The sequence below is a fragment of the Triticum urartu genome, chromosome 7 (genome assembly GCF_003073215.2).
Source record: "Triticum urartu cultivar G1812 chromosome 7, Tu2.1, whole genome shotgun sequence".
Lineage (NCBI taxonomy): Eukaryota > Viridiplantae > Streptophyta > Magnoliopsida > Poales > Poaceae > Triticum > Triticum urartu.
Genome location: NC_053028.1, coordinates 35,779,361 through 35,798,619, shown reverse-complemented (window position 1 = coordinate 35,798,619; position 19,259 = coordinate 35,779,361). Strand labels below are relative to the sequence as shown.

General features: G+C 43.8%; 1 protein-coding gene across 1 annotated transcript; it reads left to right on the top strand.

Moving 5' to 3' along the window:
- Positions 1–298: 298 nt before the first annotated feature.
- On the top strand, positions 299–19,060 carry LOC125520708. Its single transcript, XM_048685694.1, has 2 exons — positions 299–1,062; positions 14,891–19,060. The coding sequence occupies exons 1-2, from the start codon at positions 653–655 to the stop codon at positions 18,723–18,725; spliced, it is 4,245 nt and encodes a 1,414-aa protein (XP_048541651.1). The 5' UTR covers positions 299–652; the 3' UTR covers positions 18,726–19,060.
- The last annotated feature ends 199 nt before the right edge of the window (positions 19,061–19,259 follow it).

Sequence of the window (19,259 nt, the reverse complement as noted above, 5' to 3'; positions counted from 1 at the left end):
GAAAGTGAGCCGCCGTCTTGGTCTCCGCATGTTGCAGCAAACATCACATCCAGCTTGTATCACTCAACATAACCTGTAAAAAAGATGGAAGGACAATTTTTTTTAAATGACTAGAAAAAAATTTCTAACTAGGAAAATGAATTGGTCAAAGGGCACTAAGGTTTGGGGTCCATGTAGTGTGGTCATTCACGGCGATCAGGGAAGAAGTGATGCACCTTCGACTTGCTATGAAAACGAGCTATAAATTAGTAGTGATCTAAACATTCTTATATTTCTTTACAGAGGGAGTACAAATTAGGTGGCTCTCGGCTCCAATTGATCAAAACAAACTAAGCTAAGACTAGCCGGCTTGAGCATAACTTCTTCCAGCCTGTAGATCTGTGACATAGAACCACACGTCTTATGGTGATGACAAGGTACGTATTCTTTTCCTTTTGGAGGAAAAGCTAGCTAGGTACATATACTTGCCTTGAGCATGCGAAGAAGAACAAGTACTTGCCACGTACATTGATGCATAAGAATTAGTACATCACCAGTTGGCCTGTAGCCCGAGTAAAACCGATTTGAACTAGACACGAAGCCACCGGCCGGCACCGTTGTGGTGCAACCCGTGCATCTTCGATACAGAGGTGAGGAGAGGGAGGAGCTAGCCATGGCGGAGCTCGCGTCGGGCGCCGTGAGCTCGCTGCTGGGCGTCATCCGCAATGAGGCGCTGCTGCTGGGCCGCGTCCGGCACGATGTGCAGTTCATCCAAGAGGAGATGGAGAGCATGAAGAGCTTCCTGGCGCACCTGGCAAAGAAGGCGCCCGCCGGCCGCGAGCACGAGGAGCAGATCCGGACGTGGATGAACCAGGTCCGGCTGCTCGCCCAAGACAGCAACAACTGCATTGATCTGTACCTGTACCGTGGCAACCCCGAGATCCACCTCGCCAGGGGTGGCTTCCGGCGCTACGTCTCGTGGCTTCCCTGGTTCCTGCACAAGATGGTCGCGCAGCATCGCGCGGCCGTCCAGCTGCGTGCTCTCAGGGAACGGGCGCGTGACATTGGTGAGCGCCGATTGAGGTACTGTAACACCCTCTCGATTTACCCTACATTCTGAAAACATACTTACTGCAGTTTCCTGCGTCACCACCTTTGTTTCTTAATACATGAAACGAACTATAACAACTTAAACATGAACAGAATACACATCGACGCATTCTAAAGAAACATGATAAAAAACAAGCCTCAGCAACGCTCTCTACGTGATATAAAATCAGGAGTGATTATTTCTCGGTCGACATGCAAATAGTTATTTCTCACTGGATTTTGTAGGTTAGTACCATAAAACAACCAATTAGAAGTAGTGGCAGGCTAGGACCATCTTGAACAACCATTGTGCAGTATCCCCCATGCCGAACATCGCCCTTGCCAGCGAGTCACGCGAGAAGGATAAGAGGTGTAGAGACCCAGGATCCTGAGCCATCTAGGAGATTTTCCCTAGTCTCTATTGACGTGGCGGATCGTATCATATTATGTAGGTTCATGACTTGCACCAGGCGGAAGGCGCCACTCTATACGGACTTGGAGTACTCTTTTGAAGAATCGAGCCATTTTGCTCACGCATGGCACAAGAACTAATTTGTAGATTCATTATAGGTATTGTATTCTTTGTAAACTCATATCCATACACTACAGGACGGATGATATTATGAGGCATTCTAAAACGCCTCTAGATGGTGCAAACATGTCTCTAATTTTTTTTCAGTGTTTCCCTAAAATGCTAGAATCGATCGCAAAGGGAAAGGTCAATCGAGGCATTTTTTTTAATGGGAAACGTTTGCTGCCGTGGCGCCAGATGAACCCGGGCCTTGCGGTTGCTTGATCGTGCGAGTACTAGCCGACGGGAGCACCCCTAAAAAATTGTGTGTGACAGGAGTACTCTTTCCAATCGTTTGTCCCCACTTCCTCTTCCCCATGACGCGGACACCGGGGGCACCTGCACCACCAGCACGCACGTCTCCGGCCGTGACCATGACACACCCTCCGCCATGCGCGCGCGCCCTAGCCCCATTCGCATCTCCCGTTCGTCTCCCGCTGGAAGCAGCATATGTCCCTGACAGTTGAAGCTTTTTCCACCAAGGTTGAAACTTTTTCCCCCAACATTTGCAGCATTTGCATGATGGATCATGCTGGTTCCAACATCCTTTGTCGAGGTTGCAGCTCCCCGTCGCCCCACCGCTCGTAGCACGCGGTCACCGCAGTGGTAGCAAAAAAGCGCACCAGTTGTAGAAAGTCATAGTGGCCGTGGTCAGTGGTCACCCATGTCGCCGCTCGTGGCACCACCGCGCGCAGGTTGCATCACCCGCACACCAGTTGCAGTAAATTCGGTCGCCGGTGGTAGTTTTTTCCCACTGCCAGTTGCAACAAATTCGCAACCATCGTCGCTGGCCACACTTCGTCCTCTTTCTGGTTGTAGCAGAAACGGCCACTGGTAGTAGCTTTCCTCGTTGCCCGTTGCAGCAAAAATCATGGATAAAAAGCTTCAAGTGAAATGAAATGATTCATAAACGAGGGAAGCAGTCAGGAATGCTCACTTTGTGAGGGATACAAACCGTCACTATGATACTTCTCTGCTTTAGTGACAGTCATATCTTCCACAGAGGGTGCAATGATGACCGTAGCTTACTGCTTTTGGATAAGGCTGCAATTTAAGCTGGTCGTGTCGCTCCTCAAGAACCGAGGTGGGCCTAACCACCTGGTATGTTTGTCGAGTTCTTTCTATAGGGAACTCAGAAAAGATATTACCCCTGGGATTACGATTTTAAATAATAAGTATTGGAAAATGTTTACCGAGTTGCCGTTAGACGAAACTCAGCAAACGAAAGCTGCCGTCAAGGCTCTGTCTCTTGCTGCAAGGCGTGGCCCAAATGTCAGTATTCACCGAGTTTTTTTCGTTGGGAACTTGGTGACATGGTTATTCTGCTGAGTTTTTTTTGTTCACCAAGTCGTTTTTCATCAGAACCTGGCAAAGGCACATGTCTTCCGAGTTTCATCTCACTGCCGAGTCGGATTTTAAATCAAACTCGGCAAACAGAAGTTCGGCGAGTTCCCGATGGAATAAACTCGGCGAAGTCTTGGAACTCGGGACAAAACGCGATTCTAGTAGTGAACCGTGAAAAACATCTTCGAGCGGTGTGAAAAAAGCTTCAACTGGTGTGCGAAAAAGCTTCAACCATGAAAAAAGCTTCAATGGCCATGGAAAAAAGGCTTTAACATGCCAAAGTAACTTCAGCCATCGTGAAAAAAGCTTCAAGCAACATTGAAAAAAGCTTCAACTGATACGGACATGCCGACAATGGTGCGAGGGGCGACACCGGGGAGCTTTGGGACGACGGCATGGCGGTGCTACATCGCCACCGAGCTGTAGTCATGTCGCCACGCGGGAGCCAGGGACAAGGGCGGCGACCAGCGACGAGGATGACCGGCGAGTGCGCCGCAGTAGTGCTTCAAGCATGGTCATTTTCTCGCCGGGGTATGCCGGGGTGTGGGCGGCGCTCGGGGCGTTGCAATTTTCTTTGGGGAAAATGACTCACGAGGAGGATGAAGTGGGAGGATAGATCTGACGGCCCGTAATCGCTGCATCGGGCGTCTGTGGCTCGACCGACCCAACTATTCGACCGGCGTACCAGCGCCTAGTGTCCGCCTTTTTTAATAGACGACTGCCAGGCGTAAACCGCCTGATCCTAGGAAAGGATCAGCCGCATCGCCAGCCTTCGATTCATCACGATTAGGGTGATCCCCTGTTGAATTGACCACGCCATCACTCTGATTCCCACCTGCCCATGTTTTCCATAGCGCATCTACAACAGCTGCGTAAATTGCAAGGCAGCATCCTTGGTTCCTAGTACACGCACGCGCATAGCTCCGACGGGGCACCAACCCGCCGACCCGTAGCAGCCGCGCTGGGAAGCTTGCCACGATAGAGCATGCTGCAACGCAGCATCCCATGTGATTCCGCCGAGCAGCCGGGCTAGGCCAGCTCGTAGCAAAATGCTGGTGAGATCGCCATGCCCCGAGCATGCCGCAACGCAGCACCGATGAGAAGCCGCACCCTACCAGCTGCATGTCGGGACAAACCCTCCGACAGCGAACGGCGAGCAGCCTTCGACGACGGACGCCGAACCCAGGCGCTCTAGCTGGACACACCAGCGACATACGCCGTGGACACACACGCGAGCTGGTCACAGAGATACCATATATGGGTGAGCAGAGACTCTTGCGGCGACGAACGCCCGGTCGCCGAAGGACCTGTCTGTTGTTGGCTTCTACTCCCTCCGTTTCTAAATATTTGTCTTTCTAAACATTTTAAATGACTACCACATACGGATGTATGTAGATATATTTTAAAGTATAGATTCACTCATTTTATTTCGTATGTAGTCACTTGTTGAAATACCTAAAAAAACAAGTATTTAAGAACAGAGGAAGTATTCAAATAATCCACGCACACACTAGACCCAGCCAGGCCACTACCGGCCAGTAACCGACGCCCGCATGGCCTGCTAACTATCACGGCCACTAACCGCATGCACTGACTACTTCATACATGCACGTACGAGTTGCCCAAGCTAACAAACTCTTGACTTGATCTTCTTCTAGACTCACTCCAGGATCCAACCGACTCAGGGCATGTATAATGGTGCTATCTTAGGAGTGCCACGTAGGATAAATGATAAGGTGGAGGAGAGAGAATTCATAAGAAAAGGCTTGCCTTCTCTTATCTAAACAAAGACAAGAGATGATCTCTTAGCCCAATATATCTCACTACATTTTTAGGAATAACTAGTTATTGAAGATAATGTTAAGAGATAGCCCATTGTAGACTCTTTTTATTGTTATCTCTAAATTACATGCAAGACTTAAGATAAAAGTGTCTTATCAACCATTGTATATGCCCTCAGCACACATGCAGCTAGCTAACTTGGCCGGCACACCCGCCAAGGGTCATGGACACGAACACAGACGCGGCCACTCACCGCAGCCCAGACTCGACATAGACGCGCACTCGCTGGTCGACACCGACACCGGCAATCCCGTGACGCCTCGAGCATGCTGCAACGTTGCACCAACTCAGGGAAGCAGCCGCGCCAGCTTGCAAGCACGACAATGCTTGGGGAGTGGGGAGCCGCTTGATGTACCCCGACAGCATCGCAGCCGCACAGAATGTTGCATCAGCGCCTCTCTCCTCGCTCGCCAAAGGACATCCGACTTGCAGCAGTCTGACACGGCTCAGTCGCTTCTTCGAAGAAGCCGGTGCTCCCAGCGAGCTAGAATACGACACTTCGGCGAGCGGCATCGTAGCACCCGATGGGCGGTGCTTAGCTCCACGCAACTCCCGACGACGGTGCCTTTGTCACTCAGTGCACGCCCCCTGCACACCCCAGTGCACGCCCCCTGTTGTCCTAGAGCATCAGTATTTATGACCATCTGTTGAAGCAGCGGTGACGGTTGCATCTTCGGCGAGCCCCACAGTTCTAGCAGGGCGGCTGCTGGGACCACCAAATTTGTAGCACCAGCTGCGGGCTTGCGATAATAATGTCGGCAGTGTCTTAACGTAGGCATTCTTTTAGTCAATGAACATCATATGCAGATTTTTTTTTTACTTCCTGAATCTCTTCATAAGTTGTCATATCAAGAAAAGGGCTTCGATGATCTATATCCCAGACAGGGCCGTCTCCAGAAATTTGGGGGCCTGGGACGAAATACAAAGTGGGGTTCTAAAATTTTAAAATTCATATAACTAAAGAAGTATCCAAGGAATATCTTATATTGCAGTGGCCAAATAATACCTCCTAGCTATCCAAGGGAAACCTCATGCCAAAGCATATATATAAATTTGGTTGACTGCATAATATATGTAGAACTGAAACTCGATGATTAACAATCTAACCAAATAGATTAAACAAGACAAAGAAATACAAATAATAATAAGGGGTATAAAAAAATACCAAATCAATAGTAGTTTGCTTCATCCATTCCCCTGTAGAAACTCCTGTCGTTGCAGGTCGCCAATGAAAATATGTCTTCATCTTATTTTTTTGTAGCATGAAGTAAAATTGATATAAAAATGCACCAATTCGGGTTTCATCCATACATGCACACATTTTTTAGTTCTAAATTACTCCGTAGTTAATTGTTCAAAGACATCAATTTATAAATCAACACATACAACATGTCATCAGTTCAAACTTCCAATGCACTAGATGATGCACCGCACGTTGTTGCGGGATGTTTGCAATATTTCAATGAGATTTTGATTATATGGAACATGGATTCTTAAAACAATAGTTTTTGAAAGTATATAAGAATTAAATGTAAATAGCATAATAAAATGGAATATTACATGCATGCATGTTGTCGTGGATTTTTAATATGCATAGTTGTATGTTGAGGTGGGCCTTTCCTTATGCATGTTGAATGATGAGGTAGCATGCTTGCATGTTGAGAGAAATATGTTAGTGGGGGCTAGCTATTTAGATATAGAAGATTACTCATTAATTAGTGGCTGAGGCGACAAGCAGCACCTGTGTTTCTCGGCTTTGGAGGGGCAGCAAGTCTTCGGTGTAGCGGAGAAAGTGCCAGCGCCCGGCGACCAGGTGGAGGACGGAAATCACTGCCGCTAGTGCAAGCACGGATCAGCTAGTAGGTGGAGCGGCCGCCGACGGCGATCTGCAGCAGACCAACACTGGTTGATTCGTTGCACGGGGGCATGGGAGATCGCGCGAGAGAGAGAGGCGGCGCGCGTGCGCGAGCGCAGGGGGGGTCACGACCCTATGGCTGAAGCTGTAGCGGGCGCCGCACATGCAGTTTATTTCATGTTTTTCTTCAATCGGGGCCCCACAATTTTGGGGGCCCTGTGCGGTCGGTCACTTTGGCCCTCCTTGATCCCAGACATGAAACCAAATTGATTTTTGTCACCTTGTCATTCTTCTTAAGCGGTCCTCAATGACTCTTTGCCATATCTTCATTGTATGGATCATCAGTTTAATTCCAAGGTAATTAGTACAACTCTGAAAATCGCATTGTTCTTTAAGATCGGTACTAATATACTTCGTCTTCATTTTTCTAGCATCTTGTTTGGCCGGAAAATGAGTTTGAAAAGCTTAGCTAGCCATAATGTTGCTATGTCTCTGAGGCCTCGCCACACCTCAATAGGGATACAATCAGGGTCCTTTTTAAACCCCACTTGACCTGCTTGACCTCAGACTCCTGAATCCGCTATCATCAAAGGAGTTGTCCAACTCAATGATAGAGCTCTCATTTTTCCCATTCAACAACTTATCAAAGTACTCCTCATCTATGCGTAATCTTCTCTTCCTTCACCAGGAGTTGGTCTGCTTCATTCTTGATGCATTTGACTTTGTCGACATCGTTTGTCCTCCTTTCCCGGATCTTGGCCATCTTATAGATGTCCCTTTCGCCTTCCATCATGTCTAAGCATCGATAGTGATCCTCATACGCCCGCCCCCTTGCTTCACTCATAGCTCTCTTTGCGGCATGTTTTGCCACCGTGTACTTCTCTATGTTCTTTGCACTCCTATCCAGGTAAAGGTGTCTGAAACAATCTTTCTTCTCCTTAGAAGACTTCTGGACATAATCGTTTGACCACCAGATATCTTTAGCTTCTCTCCTACTTCCCCTGGACCTCCCAAACTCCTGGCCATCTTACGAATGCAAGTTGCCATCTTTATCCATGTATTGTCTGCATCACCATCTTCCTCCCAAGGGCACTCCTTAATGACCATCTCCTTGAATGCCTAAGTTACCCCCCCCCCCCTTGAGCTTCCACCACTTTGGTCTAGCGACTTTGGCATGCTTATACCACTAGACATGAATCCGAAAGAAGAAGTCAGCCGCCACAAGCTTATGCTGAGGGATAACACTCTCTTCAAGTATCACCATACAATCTAGGCAAGCTTGCATGTCTTCTCTTCTCAAGATGATGAAATCAATCTGGCTAGAATGTCAACCACTACTAAAAGTCACTAGATGTGATTCTCTCTTTGTAAAGAGGATGTTAGATATAATCATGTTATAGGCCAGAGAAAATCTTAAGACATCTTATCCTTCTTGATTCATGATGCCATAGCCACAGTCCTCATGCACCCCTTCAAAAGTTGTGTTCGATGTACCCACGTGGCCATTAAGATCTCCTCCTATGAAGAGCTTCTTGACAATAGGTACACTTCTAACCATGTCCTCCAGGCCTTATTAGAACTCCCTCTTGGTGTTCTCATTATGGCCAACTTGTGGGGCAGACGCACTGATAACATTGAGAACTAAGTCCCCAACTACCAGCTTGACCAGGATAATCCGGCCCCCACGCCTCTTGAAGTCTACCACTCCATACTTGAGGCTTTTCTTGATCAAGATGCCTACTCCATTTCTGTTTGTAGTTGTCCCCGTCTACCATATCTTGAAGCCGGCATCCTCCATCTCCTTTGCCTTCTGTTCCTCCATTTGGTTTCTTGGGTGCAAAGGATATCAACACCTCTCCTCACCACTGTATCAACTAGCTCCCGAAGCTTACCTTTTAGGGACTTTATGTTCCAGCTATCTAAGCGGATCCTCCTCGGCTCGGCTACCTTCCTTACCCTTTGCGCTCGTCGAGTCAAATGTGAAGTCCCTTGCTTATTTTCCACTACACCCGACCGTCGATGTAGCATGCCACTAAAGATGCAATGACCGGATACTTGCTCACTTGCCATGGTATCCAGATCAAGATACAGTGCGCCACCAGGGGGTGATGGCCTGGCCCATGCCCATTTGACACCACACTCAAGTTCCGATATGGTGTTGCTGAGAGGGTTATGCCCCATGGATGTTCTTTTGGGTTTCATCTTCATAAGAGTGGCTAAGTTTTGATGTTGGCTCACGAAGCCTATCACAACCATCTTCCTTCACTCGGGCTTGGGTCCAGCTATGTTGAGACCATACCTTAGTGTGAGTTTTCTTATTAAGTGAGATGGACGGAGACCTGTTGATAAATTAGCAGACGATGGTGGTTGCTTCAGCCCAAAAATGTTTGCCCATGTGAGCGTTGGGCAACATGTGACGAGCCTAGGAATTGACGCTTCTGTTTATGTGCTCGGCCACACCATTTCGATGAGGAGCGTATGGTATGGTGTGGTGCCTGACAATGCCCAAGTTTCTGCAATAATTGGTAAAAGCTTTTGAACACACTTCCATACAATTGTCAGTACGGAGTATTTTTACCTTCCTCGGAGTATGCCTTTCTACCATAACTTTCTAGTCCTTAAAGGCATTGAAAACATCATATACAATATGGACTACATATGGAGCAAAATGAGTGAATCTACACTCTAAAAATACTTATATATACATCCGTATGTAGTAAATATTGAAATGTCTCAAAAGGCTTATATTTAGAAATAGAGGGATTAGAAACTAAGGTCACACTTTTATGGAGTAATCATCAATAACTATAAACATATAAGGAGCACCGGCTAGCTAGATAGGGTTTACTAGAAGGTCCCCACAAATTAGCATCTACATAATCCAATATACCTTGCGTGGTATGAACAAAAACATTGAACTATACCCTCCTATATTTACCAAAGATGATGTGTTCATAGAACTCCAACTCACTCACATTGCAGCAATCCATAAGTTCTCTCTTGTTCAAGTCTACCATGCCAAGCTTACTCATATACCCAAGGTGCATATGCCAAAGATTAGTTTTACCGGATTTATCAGAAGTAACAACACCAGTTGCACTACCAGTGATAGTGCTTCCTCTAAGAACAGATAACTTGTCATAATTCATATTACCTATCATATGAATGAGAGATCCTTTAGATACTTTCAAAACTCCACCTGAACCAGGGTGCTTGTATCCTTTGAGGTCAAGAGTACTCAGCCAAATGAGGTTGCTGGCCATGCCTTGTATGTGCCTCATATCTGTCAACATGTGTATCAATGGCATTAGGCATTCTGATCTGAACGAACCAATGCCCACGATCTCACATGGGTTGTTATCTCCCATATGCACAACATCTTCACTCTATACAAACTCATAATTACTAAACCTAACTTTTTTAATACATTTATGTAACGAATAGCGGAATAAAATATCCATTCATCATGACATGAAACACAGCGAGCAAAAACAACAAGAGCATCGTCTGAATCAGACTTATTACCAGATGCAACATGGACCTTACCATCACCATCTGATTTGTTTTTATGCAAAGATTAGTAACTGGTTCAACACCAAACCACCTTCTTGCAATTTGTGCGTGAACAACTATCATCCTGGGCATCTTAATCGTCAGATCCTTGGACATGCAGAATGACTCCAGTTTGACGCAGATGGCAGCCGTAGTTTCTTCGCCAGCACCTCTTGCAAAATATTATTAGATACTCCCTCTGCATCAAAATGGAAGACATTTTTTGACACGTTCACAGTGTCCAAAAATGTATTATATTTTGATACGAAGGGAGTAGATGAAGAATCAGAGACATAGCCTTATGGTCTTTCCGTTTTTCTTCAACGGTCTACGCCTTCGGTTCTTTGCTGCCAAAACAATCCAACGGGTCATCCAGATCAGGATGTGCCAGCACTGCCCGCATCTTCACTTGCTATAGGAAAAACCATGTGTTGTAATCTAGCAACGGTAGATGAAACTTCATAGATGTCACATAGTCAAAACCCTAGACAGAAATAAGGCTCTGATACCACTTGTTAGAGATATGATATGCAGTCGAAAATGATGTAGAATGAAATCAACACAGAACACACAAGATTTTAACATGGAAAAGCCCTCCAATACGAAGGAAAAAAAACACTGGTGCCAGCCAACTAAACTTTACTATATTAGGAGAGGTCACAAACCTTGGGGATTTACAACTAAGCAACTTCTCCCATGCGATGGCTTTGAAGTGTGTGTGTGTGTGTGTGTGTCTATATATGTGCTGGACAAGGATGATTACTTCACCTTCAAAAGCGAGAGATCTCTGGACTGTCGTCCTGCTAATGTTCTGCTAGATCTTGTGCCACCAGAGCAACGACGTATACCATGATCACTCTACTCCGGCTACGGACATTGAGACCTAGCGTTTCGCATTGGCAGGAGGGCAAGCAATGTCAGCATGCTAGGCTCCTTCTTGGAGCTCGTTTCTCCTGCTCCATTCCACGTCCGTCGTCCATAGCTAGGCGGGAGTTGCAGCTAGTCCACTTGTTGATTGTTATTTATTGTTTGGCAAGCTGGAGGCTTGGTTGTTCGAGCGCACGTAAGCTGTTCCAGTGTTGTTCGTTTTTTTGCCACTTTCTTCGATGAAAACAATACTACCTAATTTCAGGGCGTATTCTTAAAAAGTAAAACATGATGGCGTACTCTTGAAAAAAACATACCAGGCCTTTCGCCACTAAGGAGTCGTGCCCCACAACCTGAGCATGCAAATAGACAAGTTTTAGAGCATGCAAATTTTGTATTATATCATACTCCATCCGTTCCTAAATATAAGACTTTTTAGAGATTCCAATATGGATTACATACGAAGCAAAATGAATGAATCTACACTCTAAAATATGTCTATATACATCCGTATGTAGTTCATATTGGAATCTCTAAAAAGACTTATATTTAGTAACGGAGGGAGTATATATATCCATGTTAATCCACATCATCAAGATTAATTGAGCCTTTAGATTTACCCAAATGATAAGTGCCACACGTGTGACGCGAAGCACCATGGTGCAAACGCCCATATTACTATCCATTTTGCCACATCAAACAGATGGCATCAGCGAAATCTTTTTTATTTTTTGGACTTCAAAATGTTTTATCTCTGAAATAAAAATCGATTGAAAATCTGTTTTAATAATTAAATCCATCTCGACGAGATCTTCAAAACTAGATCACATATTGATATGTTTCGATGACTTTTTCTCGGCCAGAAGTTTCCATGATGTTACCCTAAAGTTGTCATAGTGTTTACGCTAAAGCTGCTGTGATATGTTTCATCTATTTTTTTCTTCTAGATTTAAAGTTACCTTTGTATTTCAACTACTTTCCACTGCAAATTTTATTAATTGATCATGGCAATTTTTAGTAATTAACCATGGCAAATTTAATTCATGGATCATCATAATTTTTTGGTAATTAATTATGGCAAATTTATTTATAAATCATGGCAAATTTAGTTTATAGATCACAACAATTTATTTATAAGTCATGGCATAATTGCCTATTTGCTTGCCTGGCTGGTCGAAATTCCAATATTTTCGATATAAAGTTATTTTCGTAGTCCAAAGTAATTTACCAAAATAATTACTGATAAAAATTGGGACGTGCGTAGCTAGCACCATGGGTAGCAAATTATTTTCGTAAGCGATAAAAAAAATTTAAAATTGAAGACCCAAAAGATTCTCGTTGACACCATCAGTTTCGTCATTTGTGTATGCATGCGGTGATGTGGCGAGATATGTGTGAATTGACGTGATCTGTAGTGATGGAGGCATTTGACCCAAGTTACTTTGTGCCACACCTGTGGTACTTATCGGGGTTCTAAAAGAAAGACCTTACATTCTAATCCCACCAAAGTGAAAACCACATGCATGTCTGATTGAAGGAAGGAACAAACACGTACACATAAGAAATCCAGAAGCCTCAGGTTGGGAAGAAAGCCTATGCTAGATTGAAAAAGAAATCTTATTCCCCACATACAAAAGAAGACTCGGTTAAAATAAATTAAATTAGACACAAACGTACATAAATCTCTCCCTCTTGGGTCCAAGATATTATCACAACCAAGGTCAGTAATTTAATATGTGTAATTATGTGTAAATTGCCGCACATCAAAAAATATTATATGAACTTAAATAATTTGGAAATATAATAAAATGAATAACTTTGCTTTTCTATGCATGTGGGGGTTGGTATATAATTTCTTTTTGCGCTAGGGTTTGGAAAATCTAATTTTTTTTTCAATCCCACATACCAAAATCTCTCCCTGTTGGATCATAGATATGACTGCTAGCAACATCTTTAATTTATATGTGAAATCACCTAACTTTAAGACAAGTATAAAAGTATGCTAAATTTTCACACATTGTAAAATAATATATTAGTATAAGCCTATTAAAAATATTAGTTGAAGCAATATCATTGCTTTTCGTGCTAGGGCCTGTCAAAGGCGGGTTGTCAATTTTTCAAATAGGGATATTTCACAACCATATCTATTAAAATTTAAATTCATAGGGTTATTCCTACCATGTTTACAAAAGATTGTACTATCTAATTTCATGGTATACAGACAAATTCTCAAAATTCGCAATTATGTATATAAATGTTTATTTGAATAGATCGGAAGATTTCCTGCAAAAAAAGTATAGAAAATTTTATTCGGGAAGTTGAGGCAGGAGCATTGACCAGTGCATTAAGAAGAACCATATTTAAATGCTAAGAGTAGCATCATTATTGTGATACGTATATATACCAAGAACAACGCTTAGATAGTGGAATCCATCACTAAATGGAACACATATTTGTCACTAGATTATTTCTAGAAAACACTCACTACCAATTCTATTGAACAAAGTATGCAAATCTTTAGATATACACACCATCTTTGAAAAAGAACTGGCCCATGTAGTTTATGCCGCCCATTCCAAATATTGTTGAATGATGTTTGTGTAGTGTATCTTTCTCGGAACATTTACATAGATGTGATATATAGATATGCTACAATTTGGATCTAAAATATATGTATAATTTTGTATGTTAGGACGATATGTACATTGCCATATGGATAAAAATATGAGATATAATTCAGGAAGAGTTGCATTAACCGATTATTATAGGAAAGGTTCATTCAGTTCAAAGATAGGAGTTTGCAGAACAGGGAAAGCAGAAGTGCTCCTTCCAAATATAAAGTCTATAATACATGTGCATTTTTTTTACATTGTTTTAATAACTTAGCACTTTTCCAGTCGTACGATATCTGGTGACCTCCTACATTTTACGTGTTAATAGACTTTTGTTAATAATTATTTATCCCAATAATAGCTTGGTCGTGCAGGTGCACGGGTTGACGACTAGTAGACTTAATGGCAAGCAAAATGATAATCTCTATCTAAACAACTACGAAACTATATATATGACACCTAGTTAGCTATCATCACATTATTTATGCTTCTTTTGCCATATAAAAATCCAAATCAATTTGTCCGGCGTTGTACTTGAACTTTATCACAACTTTGAACCAACTTTTCCGTGCGTATGTGCAATGCATGTTGATATTATGGAGGCAGTTAATTGCATGTTGATATTAGGTCGGATATTAGCTACACATTAATTATGGGATTAGCGCACATGTTAATATTTGATGTGATATTAATTGCATCCTTGCCATGTTGGGCGCTCCCTTTGGGGCATTTTAGATAGTTGGATTGACATGATTCGATGGCCAAGACTAATTGGATCTGCATGTTGGTTCTTTTTTATATAGAATAGTCATAGATAAACTGAGACACCTGGAAAGTTAATTCATTCCTTATACTAAAGTTAAAAGGATTATTTAGTTTTTTACATCAATATCTACAAGTGCAACTAATAAAAGTAAAATACTTCAATAAGATTGTCAAGAGGATTATTTAGTTTTTACATCGAAATCTACAAGTCCAACTAATAAAAGTTATATACTTCAATAAGATTGTCAAGAGGATTATTTAGTTTTTACATCAAAATATACAAGTCCAACTAATAAAAGTAAATTTTGTCTAGCTCTTCGTCTAACCATGGGGCGCTCATGAAGGAAAATGGACTTCCAGTGTTCGTCCATGGTCAAGATTTTCCTTGTAAATGACTATTTCTGTCTGTTCTAGGTATGGCGTCGAGGTACCGGCGAAGGGAGCGGCAGCTGGACAGTCCCAGTCTGCTGTTGCAGGGACTGCACTCACTCCGGCGGCAGAAGTTTCGCCATCGGTCCATGCAGCCGCAACATCTGCTCTTTCTGGAGATGAAGAAGAAGACAGTGATGTCGACCCATTAGTGGTGGCAATGGCGCCGACCGGTCATTCGGTCCTAAGGGAGACATTTTTCGAGCCCTGTACGCCTGAGGACCACATGAGGGCGAAGCTAATTGAATGGATAAAGGATGTTGTGGAACACAACACTGGCGTGGGGAAGAAATCAATACCATCTGTTGCCATTGTGGCACCGCATAGGAATGAAACTGGAGCTATTGCAAATGAAGCTACATCTATGTGGAAGAAACATGGCATGCGCAGGCGCAGTGTCTTGGTAGATATCCCAGCAGTACACTTCTATCATCAGTTGCTACAAAGGCAAGACATTCTCTTCTACATCTTACGGGAGCTTCAAGCGCAGCAAGTTGCAGACAGAGAAGGGAAGGTGCTCCCGCAGGATGTAGTACAACATTTCTCCCACCCCCTCCTCGGGCCCGGACTCCGCCCTTCCAACCAGCAACATATCATTCGCCCGTTCTTGCAGGCTGTCTTGCATCATTCTAGGAAAAGAACAATTTTGATGAAAAAATCTATGTTGGTTGGTGAAATCACCAAAAATATCGAAGCAATGGGAGTTAACCAAAAGATTTCAGAAATCATGAAAACAGTCAAAACAATGAAGGGCGGCCAGGTGCATCCCAACCTAGAACTGATGACTGACGATCAGCTGGACCTGCTGGAATCCGCTAGAGATCAACCATTAGGAGTGCTCCTCCGAGCGCTCTGGCTGCTCGAGCACAAGCAAGTTGAAGGTGAAGGTGCATCTGCTACCAAGCAACGCCAAGAAAGGAAGGAAGCAACACATTCGCATGATGATGTCATTATGGAGACAACCAAGAAACTTAGAGAGTATATGGAAGGACGTGCATGGTCGAAGGTCAATGTTAAAGATGTTTTGGAAACAAAAGCAAATGCAATGACGAAGCCTCAAGGGCATATGGGAAAAGATGCAAATGAAAAACTAAAGCCTGAAGAAGAAGCACCCGTAAAGATGATTCGTCTGAAGGAAGAGCAATATGAACACATCCTACGTGAGGTGTTTCCGTTGAGAATCAAGAAGCCCCAGGAAGACTCCAAGCAAGCCACCTCTGGTACAGTTATATTAGTCGACGACCAAATCAAAGAATTGATCAGCAAAGTCCTACAGGAGCTGCAGGATAATAGATCCGTGAAACATGGAGGTATAGCTGAGCCGCAGGAAGACAAATCCGTGAAGAAACTACATACTGCTACTTGTAAACCAAGTCATGATTGTATCCGAGATGCTCTAATTGAAGAAACCATGAACAAGATTGAAGAAATCCAGCGGAAGATGAAAGAGCAGCTCCAGATCAAAGGGATCATGGACAGAATTATTGATTGTTTGGAGACACAAGGTGATGAGATGATACTGGTTATCCTCAAACTTGATGATGACTACGTAACAGGATGGGAGGAGACCAAACATGCTTTCCGCATGCTAGGTGGCATAGCTGGCGCACTCATATTGAAGACCACCGTAAATTGTACACAAGCCAGAGAATATTGTTGTCCGCCGCGGGAGCCCATAGACTGTTCTCTTGTTGGCCTCTACCGAGATATTGCACTCGAGCTTAGAAAAAACCAGATGAATGGAGATAGCACCCAGATTATTCTTGACATTTTGGACAAGTGTAAGCAAGATGAATTCTGCATGAAGGTCTTTGTTCATGCTTTGTACGCCAACCCCAAGAGGAGCAATGAAGAACTAAGAAAGCTGCGCAGAACAATGCATGAGGTATCGGAGAACTCATTGGACATCATCGATAAGAAGATGTTCAAGTTCTCTTATAGTGATCTGCCCAAGGAATACAAGTCCTGCTTGCTGTATCTAGCTATCTTCCCACCAGGGCGGAGCATTAGGCGGTCAACCTTGATAGGACGGTGGGTTGTAGAAGGGCTAATAACCAAGGAAGACTGGGCCAGTTCTATCCGTCGTGCCAATCAATGTTTTGATGCGCTTGTCCATCGGTGGTTTGTTTGTCCTGTTGATATTGGTGCTACAACACAGGTAAAGAGTTGTGCGGTAGATGATCGAGTTCATGGATTCATTACCAAGATCGCCAGAAAACAGCATATTGTAGAAACCCGTCTGTCACATCACTTGGCTCGCCACTTCTCCATTTTCAATGATCTCCAACTCCTTGGCTCTGATAGAATTTATAAATTCTTCGAAAAGCTCCATGAAGAGTCTCGAGTATCCCTGATCAAGGTACTAGATCTGGAAGGTTGTCAATGCTTTGGTGGGAAGAATCAACACTACCTCAAGGACATCTGCAGCAAGATGTTACTACTCAAGTATCTAAGCCTAAGGGGGACAAATGTTACCAAGCTGCCAAGTGAAATCAACAACCTCCGTGAGTTGGAAGTATTGGATATCCGACAGACAAGGGTGCCTGCAGCTGCAACAGTACATGTCATACTCTTGAAGTTGAAGCGTTTGCTGGCTGGCTCAGTTGTTATGAGTTCAGGGGCAAGCAATAATGAAGTATCTTATGTTATGGTGCCTGACAAGATCGAAAAGATGACAAATATGGAGGTAATGTCCAATGTCAAAGCACGAAATAGTAATGATTTGAAGGATATTGGCAAGCTATGGCGGTTGAGGAAGCTTGGTGTGGTTATTGAGCAGAAGGACAAACTCATCAGGAATTTGCTTCAAACTATCTGTGACCTGCATGAGTGCCTCCGCTCTCTGTCAATCACTCTTCCTATAACCGCAGAAGACTCTTCTGACGATAACTCTCCCAAGCTTCTTTCCTTTGAGGGACAGTGTCCCAAGTTTCTGGAGAGCCTAAGCATTCGCGGAACCGCAGAAACGGGTCAACTTTTTCAGTTGTTGACCAAAGATGGTGACCAACTTCAACTTGCCAAGGTAACTCTATCTGGTACTCGACTAAGGCAGGCTGATCTGGAGATCCTCGCCAAGCTGCCCAAATTAGTCTGTCTCAGGCTCCAAGACAGGGCATACATCGATGACAAGCTCAGTTTCAACAAGGAGAAATTTAAGGGTCTCAAGTGCTTTCTTATTGAGAGTTCCGAGATAACTGTCCTTAGCTTTAATGGTGGAGCTCCTAAACTCGAGAAGATCATTCTGTCGTCCACTGATGGCCTACAGTCTCTTTCTAGAGTCGAAGACCTTCATGAACTGAAGGAAGTCGAGTTGAAGAACAGCAATAAGCTATCATTATCATTATTTGAAAAGGCGAAAAACATCTCCAAGGTGACTCTCTGTCGTACCATTCTTTGTCAAGATGAGGTGGAGATTCTTGCCAAGATGCCTAACATGCGCAGCCTAGTACTCAAGGAGATATCTTATGCACAGAGCCTGCTCATCTTCTACAAAGACGACTTCCCAAGGCTCAACCTTCTAACCATCGACTTTTCTGTCATCACCTGTATTGGCTTTACTACCCAATCTGCTACTAAGCTTGAGAAAATCATATGGTCCTACAGAAAGGGTACACTACTCTCCGGCATTGACGAGCTTCCAAAACTGAAGGAGCTCGAGTTCAATGGTGATTTTGTCCCCGATGAGGTGATAGATGCATTGAAGAAACACAAGAACAATCCCAAGCTTATACACAACAAACCAGGCAACCAGGAAGCTGGAAACATACCAGAAAAGAAAGATGCTCCAAGATTCCCATTATTCTGGAAGAAAGAGGACTGACGCTGCAGGTGCCCTTCCTATCATCCGTTCATCATCATCGGCTCCCATCCCATGGTGTGGTTTGTACGTGCTCTTTGGTTTGCCATTGTGTGTTACTGTCCGCCATGCATGTGTGGGAAGATATATTATGTATATATATGTATGTGGATTAAGTGAGTGTGTGCCCCTGCTACTTATTCTACATGTGTGTCCTGTAACTAAGATCGAGCACAGGTAATGGTGTGTACATGTGTCCCCTGTAACTAAGATTGGGCATATATAATGGTGTGTAACTGTGTATATGTGTGCCCTCAAACTAAGATTGAGCAAATGTAATGGTGTGTTGTTTGTGCTCATGGATTGGGATGTCTCTACTGCTTGAGTGAGTGACGTATGAGATTTGAAGGTGTGGGAATTAAGACCCTCATCTCCAGGTTGGAGTAGCTCATCCAGGAGACAAACCCTCTCCTCTATTGTGATCCCTGTTGAAATCACATACTCTTACCTTTCCACTCATCCATTCTACATCTCAATCATATCCCCGTCGCCGCGTTC

What these genes read in the sequence shown, in the direction of transcription:
- LOC125520708 (XM_048685694.1), top strand. Translation starts at nt 653, where the DNA reads ATGGCGGAGCTCGCGTCGGGCGCCGTGAGCTCGCTGCTGGGCGTCATC. An exon ending in ATTGGTGAGCGCCGATTGAG is followed by an intron (nt 1,063 to 14,890) that starts GTACTGTAACAC and finishes TGTCTGTTCTAG; the next exon opens with GTATGGCGTCGAGGTACCGG.